Raw genomic sequence first — 9,731 nt, 5'->3', positions numbered from 1 at the left:
CTCGGATCAGGCTTTCCAGGCTTGCACCATTGTCCTCCCTTCCCAATCTGTTTCTCCACATCATCTGGTGTCAGGCCTGAAGCCCCAGTGAAGCCTCACCTCCACTCCTTTTCTTTACAAAATGTATGGACTAGGTTCGACCTGTTACCTCCCAGCTCTAGGCTTTCCCCACTGGCATTTGCATGCCTTGCATTGAACCAGTTTCCTTTTGCTGGTGTCTCTGTCTCCCGCCCCTGCCTGTCTTTGAGGAAAAGGAACCACTAGCAAACTGAGAAAAGAACATGTCTTTCCTTCTGGCCCTTCCAGAGCACCTGTCAATCCACCATGTTCTCCACCAGTGTTTCTTCCTATAATATTAACGCACACACTTGTCAAGGTTACATGCAGTAAAAAAAAAATAAGTTCTTTTAATTTTTCACCTATTAAAGCTCTTACTCTGGGTCAGGAGATAGGACTTGGTGAGCTCTGGGCTCTAGGGAGCAGTCTCAGAAATGGGCTGGAGAATTCCTCCTCTGATTTGAGCGTGGAGAATGGTCCCTGCCAGGGCCTGAGGGGACAGTAGCAGCTTACTAAGGCAAGGCAAGAATAGGAACACACATATCTCTGTGACAGGAGATTATGAAATCCTACCGAGAAGCAGCAGGTGGCAGATGCAGGGTCCTATTTTCCCAAAGTCACAAGCAGTTGAAGAGAGATTGCTGTCTGATAAAATGATTACCACACGAGCGATCTTGCATGCACAGCAATTTTGAGAGCTATCCTGGGAGCTAGGTGTGTAGTGTTTATCGTATTGTTGAGGCTCGTAAAAATCTTGTATGGCTGCCGGCAAGCCAAACCCTTGACAGGCTCTGCGTCCCGCTGACTCGGGGACCAAGCCCAAGAGCACTCTCTGTATATAAGGGACAGTCTCTGTGCTTGGGGTAGAGGAGTGTGAGCTCCTTTCCTTTCCCGACTTTGCTCCAACTCTCTCCAAGGCAGCATGAGTCGACACTTTAGTTCCAGGTCTGGGTTCCGGAGCGGAGGGGGCTTCAGCTCTGGCTCTGCCGGGGTGGTCAGCTTCCAGCGCAGGACCACTAGCAGCTCTGTGCGCCACGGTGGAGGAGGTGGCGGGAGATTTTCAGGAGGAAGATGCGGAGGCGGTGGCGGAGGGGGTGCTGGTGGCGGTGGGTTTGGAAGTCGAAGTCTTGTCAACCTTGGTGGCAGTAAAAGCATCTCCATAAGTGTGGCCGGAGGAGGAGGTGGACGTGGTGGTTTTGGTGGTGGCTATGGTGGCGGTGGCTTTGGGGGTGGTGGTTTTGGTGGTGGCTCTGGAGGTTTTGGCCTTGGAGGTGGTTTTGGTGGAGGTGGTTTTGGTGGAGGCGGCTTTGGTGGAGGTGGTTTTGGTGGAGGTGGTTTTGGCGGAGGTAGTTTTGGGCCTGTCTGCCCCCCTGGTGGCATACAGGAAGTCACCATCAACCAGAGCCTTCTCCAACCCCTCAATGTGGAGATTGACCCTGAGATCCAAAAAGTGAAGACTCGAGAAAGGGAGCAAATCAAGTCACTCAACAACCAATTCGCCTCCTTCATTGACAAGGTGAGTTTATCTGCTCAGTGTCCATTTGAGATTCCTTAGGTTTCAGCCTCAAGTTTCTACTTGGGTATTTTGTGGAGTTGTCTTTTGGGAGTTGTGTTAGAAGTATTCTTGTGAATGATTTTATTGACTAAACTCTCTTGAACAAAGAGGTCTGTCTGTGGTCTACGTAAGCGTGGGTCAATGCGTTATCCTCTTGAAGTGTTTTTGCATTCAGCTCTTGGGACTTACATGTGGCGAACCAAGGCAATAGAAATGGGGCTAACCTAGCTTTCTAGGGTGCGAACGAGAGCTCTGGAAAGGTCTTCCTAACCATAAAAAGGGAGCTGAGGGTGAGCAGAATGCACTGTGATGTTATAGCAGAAAGGATGTAGTGAGTCAGCACCAAACATCTTTTGCTTTCAGGAGAGGAGCTCTGCTCTCTGAAAATTTTACAGCAGTACCAGGTTTTTTATACTTATATTCTGAGTATCTGCTCTGGAAAGACATGCAAACCATTTCTTAGTTTTTGCTTAATCCTCAATAATGTCATCTCAAAGTTATCCACAATAGATTTTTAAATTCAATTTTGGATTTCCTCAACATACTCCTGAGTGTGTGCATGCTCAGGGAATGCATACGACTGTTTATGGTAATCTACCTAAAAAAAATTTGAAAGGCAAATCTCTTAAGTATCATGTATCTATTCCAAGTGTAATTGCAGTAATTTTGTATAGGGCTTTGCTGTTTGGTATTTGTTTAGTTACTCCCTTTGAAATTTCCAGCTGCTACAGTACTATGATTACTCTTCTCAGGGAAATGAAAGCTTCTGTGAATTAACAGTGAGTTAGATTTTGTTATTGAAAAGTGATGCTAACTTGTCTTCTTCCTATTTCTCTAACACGGCCAGGAAAACAGGACTTGAAAGAACAAGTTCTTTTCCCAGTGAGCATGGGTCTTACCGGGTGGTAGTCTATGGCACTCAGTGGCCAGCGTTCTCCGTCTCTGCGCCAGTAGTTAATGGGGGCTTGTGTTCTCAGGTGCGGTTCCTGGAGCAGCAGAACCAGGTGCTGCAAACAAAATGGGAGCTGCTGCAGCAGGTAGACACCTCCACTCGGACCCACAGTTTAGAGCCCTACTTTGAAAACTACATCAGCAATCTTAGAAGGAGAGTGGACCAACTGAAGAGTGACCAGTCTCGGATGGATTCGGAATTGAAGAACATGCAAGACCTGGTGGAAGATTACCGGAACAAGTAAGGAGGACTGGCCAGGCAATCCTTGACTTTTGTTCTAAAATATTTCCAGAAACTGGCAGGCTAAGACTGTAAGCCTTGAGCTGAGACAGTATGTAGCTAGTACTATCTTTTCTTAGGCTAAGGTCAATTTGGCATTTTCAGAATTCTCCCTCTTCTCAAAAACTAGAAATAGCTTAGCAGTTTTATTGCTTGGAAGGAAGGGGTGGCCAAGCTGTCTCAGACTAGTAACAGGAGGCAATGACAGGTGATGCCAATCTCAGTCTGGGACGCTGAACTTCAGGTCTCACCTTCTCTTAATACCCAAATCCTTCCGATTTCCTTGCAGGTATGAGGATGAGATAAACAAGCGGACAAATGCGGAAAATGAATTTGTGACCATCAAGAAGGTGAGCAAATCTGTAGGGGGGACTTCACATCTGAAATAAAGAATGGAAGAAGGTCTCCAATTACTAAGGAGAAGGAAGTCATGATGTGGAGAATCCGCTGGGGGGCCTGATGAACAGCCCGAACAGAGTTTTCCCCCTACATTATCATAGACCTGGGTTTACCCAGGCCCTCTGCTTCTCCAGTTCTCTCAGCCCTTCGTGGAGGAGGTGAGGAGACAAGTTCTCAGCAACTCAGGCGAGCTGTCCTGTGATAGCGATTCTAAGGGATGGGGCAGTCTAGAGCTTGTGATCCACTTGGGGTAGGAAGGTGTGGAGGAGACTCCAAACACCTTGTTCTACTTGGAGAAACCCCTTATAGCTGGGGAGAGGAACTTGCCCTGGGAAGAACATGACTTTATGATGTCCATTGTTCCTCTAGGATGTGGATGCTGCTTTTATGAACAAGGTGGACCTTCAGGCCAAGGTTGACAACTTGCAGCAGGAAATTGACTTCCTCACAACACTCTACCAGGCAGTAAGTCTTCTGCTTGCAACCGCATTTGCCCAAAAGGACAGCCTTTGAGCCTGCGCCCATCCCTATCCAGAAAAACAAAGATACATCTTCCATCTCCTGACTCCTCCTGCTGTCTAAGTTGTGTTTTGTTTTAACACCGTAAGAGTTGCTGACCTATTGTGTGTTGCAGGAACTGTCCCAGATGCAGACTCACATCAGCGAAACCAATGTCATCCTGTCCATGGACAACAACCGCAGCCTGGACCTGGACAGCATCATCTCTGAGGTCAAAGCCCAGTATGAGGAGATCGCCCAGAAGAGCAAGGCTGAGGCCGAGGCGCTGTACCAGACCAAGGTGAAGGAGTTGAATGTCTAGCCAGTTTTCCTGAAATGTCTGGTCTTGCTGTCCAGTGTTTTCTCTTCTATTTGTATGTGTGAGCCATGGTGTGCTGCCATATGTAATTGACTTGATCCCCCATCTTTAGTATGAAGAGCTCCAGATAACCGCTGGTAAACATGGGGACAATCTGAAAAGTACAAAGATGGAGATTTCAGAGCTGAATCGGGTGGCCCAGAGACTTCGATCTGAAATTGATAGTGTCAAGAAGCAGGTACTTGTTCTCCCCTTCTATTGCTCAGCTAGCTACATGGCATTGGAGAGGGAGGCTCAGGTAACTGGAGGACACCTTCCTAATGTTGAATCTGGCAAACCCCTCCAAGTCTTGGGTGATTATTCTGGTTTCCACATTTCAGCTGCCATGCTGGGTTCTCTTCAGGGAAACTTGTGAAAATGACCTAGCTGAGAAATGGATGTGATGATCATGAGTGATCAAAGATGCAAAGGCCATGATGCAAAGACGTGGTAAGGGAGAGGAAAGGCAGCCAGGAGGTTTCAGGGTAGGCATTTAGAAGAATGTAGGTCTGTAAAGGGTGGAGAACCCTCAAGTCAGGGCCGGGAGAGGCTGCTGCATTCCATTTAAGACTTTTAAAGAAAGTCAATGCAATGATGTGCTATCCAGAGGCATGAGCTGGTGATTCTATTGGACTCACTGGGGTAGACAGAAGACTCTGAGATAAGAAGGCCAGGGTGGGATTAGGTGATAGGAGAGTGTGTAATGTGTGAGCTTCTTCTCTCTCAGATCTCCGCGCTACAGCAGTCCATCAGTGATGCTGAGCAGCGTGGTGAGAATGCCCTCAAAGACGCCCAGAGCAAGCTGGCCGAGCTGGAAGATGCCCTGCAGAAGGCCAAGGAGGACATGGCCCGCCTGCTGCGTGACTACCAGGAGCTGATGAACACCAAACTGGCCCTGGATATGGAGATTGCCACCTACAGAACCCTTCTGGAAGGAGAGGAAAGCAGGTGAGGACAGAACCCTGGGCGGTTTGGCCACTTCTCTCGGTGCTTCCAACTGTCCAGCATGTAACTGAGGGACAGCCACTTGTCCTGGGTGTGGGGAAAGTACATAGAGCAGGAGGAAAGACTCCGTTTCACTTTGGGACCCTACTTAGTTTGGAGGGCTACAGCGTCTTTACCAAGTGCTTTGAGAAGCAGTAATTTGTTCTCCATTTGGGCTGGCTCAGATGTCACCTAGCCTAGAAGTCAATGGCCCTGTTGAGTTAACCTGCACCCCTGCAAGACTCTTGTCTGCTTTCTATGGAGATTTCTCCCTGTTTGTGTCCCCTCTGAGAAGATGGCAGAGGTTTGGGAGGCCCAGTGGACTGGATCAAGTGGGTAGGAGGATCCCCAAATCTGAGGTGGCTGAGGGGCTTTGTGCTGCTGGAGAGTCAGGAGGGATTTGCTTTTCTTCCTCCTACAGGATGTCTGGAGAGTGTGCCCCGAACGTGAGCGTGTGTAAGTACAAACCGCTTTCTCAGGGCCGCGTGCAGGTTTTGCTGGGTTGGAAAGGGGGTTGGGTTGACAATAACTGACTGTCCCCTTGCAGCTGTGAACACCAGCCACACCACCATCAGTGGAGGCGGTGGCCGAGGAGGCGGCGGTTTCGGCTCTGGAGGTGGCGGCGGCTACGGCGGTGGCAGTTATGGCTCTGGAGGTGGCAGCTACGGCTCCGGAGGTGGCGGTGGTGGCAGCTACGGCTCCGGAGGTGGCAGCGGCGGCGGCTACGGCTCCAGTAGCAGCAGCGGGGGCCACAGAGGCGGCTCTGGAGGGGGCAGCCGGTCCGGCGGGAGCTCCGGGGGCCGGGGATCCAGCTCTGGGGGCATCAAGACCTCTAGTGGCAGTTCCAGCGTGAAGTTTGTTTCCACCAGCTATTCCAGAGCAGTCAGATAAAGAGGTGTCCCCTATCCTGTTAGCTCTCCCTCTCCATCACTTCCAAATATGCTTGGCAAGACCAAGGTCAGTTGCCCCAGCCTCACTGGAGAAAAGAGCTATCACCCGAGTTCCCCAGCTCTTTCCTTTCTTCTCTGCTTCCCCAAGAAGTTTTTAGATCAGTGGCAATCTCAGTCTCTCTGGCTACCACCCTGCTTTGTGCTTTGCCTGAGAAACAGTTCACCAATCATGGCTACACACACTACATTTCAAAGCGCCTCCTTAAGTCAGTTCGATGAGGGCTGTTTAGAACCACAGTTTCTTTGCTGTGTGCATGGAGCACATGCTCTGGACACTCCTTCATATCCGGTTTCTTGGAGCAAGCTCTGTGTTGCTTTGGTTTTGTACAGAAGGTGTGAGCAAGTTGATTGTCTTTTGTGGAGAGATCTTAAACTTCTGCTTCCTTGTATTGCTGCAATAAACTGCATTTGAAATTATCTCTAAGTCTCAATCTCCTTTGTTCATAGCCCTGTCTGTCCTGCATGGGTGCTTTGTGGGAGGGAAAGAAGACCTCAGAGCCACATGGCGTATGGAGGAGTTGGTACACATGAAAATGATGGGCAAGATGGGGAGGCTGGTTAGGCATCATTCGACTTTAAGCATTTGATGAATGAATGGATAAAGAAGATGTGGTTTATGTATACAATGGAATATTCCTCAGCCATTAGAAACGACAAATACCCACCATTTGCTTCAGCGTGGATGGAACTGGAGGGTATGATGCTGAGTGAAATAAGTCAATCGGAGAAGGACAAACATTATATGGTCCCATTCATTTGGGGAATATAAATAATGGTGAAAGGGAATAGAAGGGAAGGGAGAAGAAATGGGTAGGAAATATCAGAAAGGGAGACAGAACATGAAGACTCCTAACTCTGGGAAACGAACTAGGGGTGGTGGAAGGGGAGGAGGGCAGGGGGTGGGGGTGACTGGGTGGCGGGCACTGAGGTGAGCACTTGACAGAATGAGCATTGGGTGTCATTCTGTATGTTGGCAAATTGAACACCAATAAAAAATAAATTTATTATTAAAAAAATTAAGCATTTGACAGTTAAATACAACACGCTTTTTCCCAAAGGGTACAGACATCATGAAGAAATGGAGAGACTTGAATATTCATCTGAGAAGCTTTTATTCATCTGAGAAGTCTTTCTTGGAAAGGGCAGAGGGCAAGCAGTTTGGGAAGGAGGAGTTTGGCATTGAGAAGAGAGGGAAGTAGGCCCTGGAAAAGTAATTGTGTGCAACAATCAGTGATGAGAGGGGTCTGGGTAACACAGAGTCAGCAGCTGCTACGGCCAGAATGCAGACTTTGGCTGGGGAGCTCAAGAACCCCCAGTGAACAGCTAGATATCCATTTTCCCTCTTTCAGGCCCCTACCCAGAGATCTGTTTAATCTAAAAAGCTCAGTCATGCGACTATAGCTCATACTTGTGAAGTAGTATAACAGGAAAATAAAGTGATCAAAAGCATGGGCAACTGGACTTAGATATGCTTGGGTTTGTATCTTACCACCACCATTTACTAGCTCTGTGGTAATGTGCAAGTTACAGACCCCTCTGTAGCTCAGTTTTATTATCTCTAAGATGGGGACGATGATGCCTTCCTTGTGGGAAATATTGTAAGCACTGAATGAGATGATGAATGACTTAGCACATGGTAAGCACCTGGTAAGTGCCATCTTTGATAATAATGCGGCTGTTGCTGCTGATCTGGCTATGGTAACATTGCTTGTTGGCCTCTAGATCAGTAGCTACTTGATCTAAAGACCAATGAACATCAGCTTCCAGGGTGTTCTGTGACCATGAAAAAGTCAACTTTCCTAAAGATCCATTTTCTTAACTTCCGATTGGGAAAAGTCTTCCTAGCTCCAGTGTCAACCCAAACTGAGAAGAATAAAGAAAGTGTAGATCAACAAGAGTATTATGTAAAGTTGACAATTTGGTCAACTGTATCTCTCCTCTCAAATCCTGTCTGGACTGATGTGAAAGTCAGAGAAGCCTTATGGTGGGTAAAAAGAACAAACTTCAATTCAGAGAAACTGGGTTTAAGCCACCACAATATTTAAGGGGCAGGCTAAGGAAAATAATCCATAGCCCACTGGATGTGTGGATCCTTGGACAAATCACTTGGCCATTCTGAGTTTCACTTGTCTTGTAGGTGAAATGGGGGTGAGACTGTTTGCTTCTGGACATCAAAAGGGTAAAATACACAATGTGAAATGTTTTGTGAACTGTGAATGTGTTATACAGAAGTAGTTAAATGAAATTAAAAGGCAATGACGAAGAAGTAGAAGTAGACAGCTGGCTGTCAAGGCCACCAAGGAGGGAAGTGCCTTTGCATGGTCACTGCGGCCCAGGGACAGCTCTGTAGTGACATAGAATTGATTTTGTTAATGCACCCAATTTGAATCTTCTCCTGGGGACTAATATTTGTGAAGCAAACACACAAGTGATGGATGTGTAAACCATAGTGCCCATGTATTAGTTTGTGACATATTTAGTGTCTGAAATACCAGAGTTACCCATCCTGTTATTAAGATATCAAGGAAACTGAGTTAGTCAGAACAGGTGGCGTGGTTCTTGTCGCTTTAGAACAACGGGAGTTGAGTGGCCTTGAAGGAGATGGTTTGTTTTCCTCCATGGGAGAGAAGACTTCTGGGACCACCAGATATAACACCTGGGATACTACTGAGTGAATGGACGCATGAGAATGTTCTAGTACTCTGGCACACATTTTCTAACTCCTTTCTTACATTATAACTTTCTTTAGTTACGTTTTACATTGAAGATACTCTTGTTCATCTTGTTTGGACTTGGGTTTTCTTGGTAAGGTCAGATATGAAACAGAGACCCTACAATTTACAGTGAAACTTATCAAAACCTGTCAGGTCACAGGACTAAATGAAAACCACGTGTAGGTCAGTACATAATGAAAAATTAAATTGAATAATATGAAGTGCCAAAGTGCATTAGTACTAGAGAGATAGCAGAGGAAAGATCTGGGATTCCATTCAGTTCAGCAAACAGTTCCCGCACACATACTGTGTGTCAGGGACACACACTTGGGGATACTATGATGAATGACACATGGCTCTTGCTATCAAAGAGCTCAGAGGCTTGGGTAATGGGGTGTATGCGAATGTGCAGATACAATGCACCCAACCCATGTGATGATAAAAACACATATAAGGTGTAGAAATGGTACATATGAAGGGTGCATGGCAGGGTTTTAGAGGATAAACAAGTTTGTTGGGCAGACCAGGCAGGCAAAGACATGACGGCAGAGAAGGATACTCCAGACAGAAGAAATAATATGGGTAAAGACATGGAAGACTGAAATTACATGGAGTGTGTGATCACCTGGAAGAGCATGAAGTTAGTGACAAGAGGTAAGGGTGAAGGCTTCGTTGGATCCACTCAGAAAGGACCTTCCTTGTAGGCATCAAAGGAGTCCGGACTCTAGTCTGTGGGTCAGAGGTTCTCAGATGGGGTTTTGGACCTATGGACTTATTGCAACCTACTATATACTGGGAAGATGGGAGAGAGGGAGACGAAGGGGTTGTTTTACTGCTGGTGGAATAAGAGTTGGGCACGGACCATAGTTTGTCTTGTACTTAAGTATTCTGTGAGAAATCTGGTCAGCTTGTGGGAGATCTGCTCATGGAAATGCCATTTTTTTCAGGGACTTAGGGTCTGAAATAGTTATTATAGGTGAGAAGG

General features: G+C 47.0%; 1 protein-coding gene across 1 annotated transcript; it reads left to right on the top strand.

Moving 5' to 3' along the window:
• Positions 1-905: 905 nt before the first annotated feature.
• On the top strand, positions 906-6,449 carry LOC129517398 (keratin, type II cytoskeletal 1). Its single transcript, XM_055337198.1, has 9 exons — positions 906-1,573; positions 2,590-2,804; positions 3,133-3,193; positions 3,612-3,707; positions 3,877-4,041; positions 4,172-4,297; positions 4,826-5,046; positions 5,504-5,538; positions 5,630-6,449. Exons 1-9 carry the CDS (start codon positions 980-982, stop codon positions 5,971-5,973), a joined length of 1,857 nt encoding a protein of 618 aa, XP_055193173.1. The 5' UTR covers positions 906-979; the 3' UTR covers positions 5,974-6,449.
• Positions 6,450-9,731: the final 3,282 nt, after the last annotated feature.

The sequence above is a fragment of the Nyctereutes procyonoides genome, unplaced genomic scaffold, assembly GCF_905146905.1.
Source record: "Nyctereutes procyonoides isolate TBG_1078 unplaced genomic scaffold, NYPRO_anot_genome, whole genome shotgun sequence".
Lineage (NCBI taxonomy): Eukaryota > Metazoa > Chordata > Mammalia > Carnivora > Canidae > Nyctereutes > Nyctereutes procyonoides.
Note: the sequence above shows the minus strand (reverse complement) of the source record. Positions and strands in the feature narration are given on the sequence as shown.

What these genes read in the sequence shown, in the direction of transcription:
- LOC129517398 (XM_055337198.1), top strand. Translation starts at nt 980, where the DNA reads ATGAGTCGACACTTTAGTTCCAGGTCTGGGTTCCGGAGCGGAGGGGGC. An exon ending in GTGGAAGATTACCGGAACAA is followed by an intron (nt 2,805 to 3,132) that starts GTAAGGAGGACT and finishes ATTTCCTTGCAG; the next exon opens with GTATGAGGATGAGATAAACA. An exon ending in TCACAACACTCTACCAGGCA is followed by an intron (nt 3,708 to 3,876) that starts GTAAGTCTTCTG and finishes TGTGTGTTGCAG; the next exon opens with GAACTGTCCCAGATGCAGAC.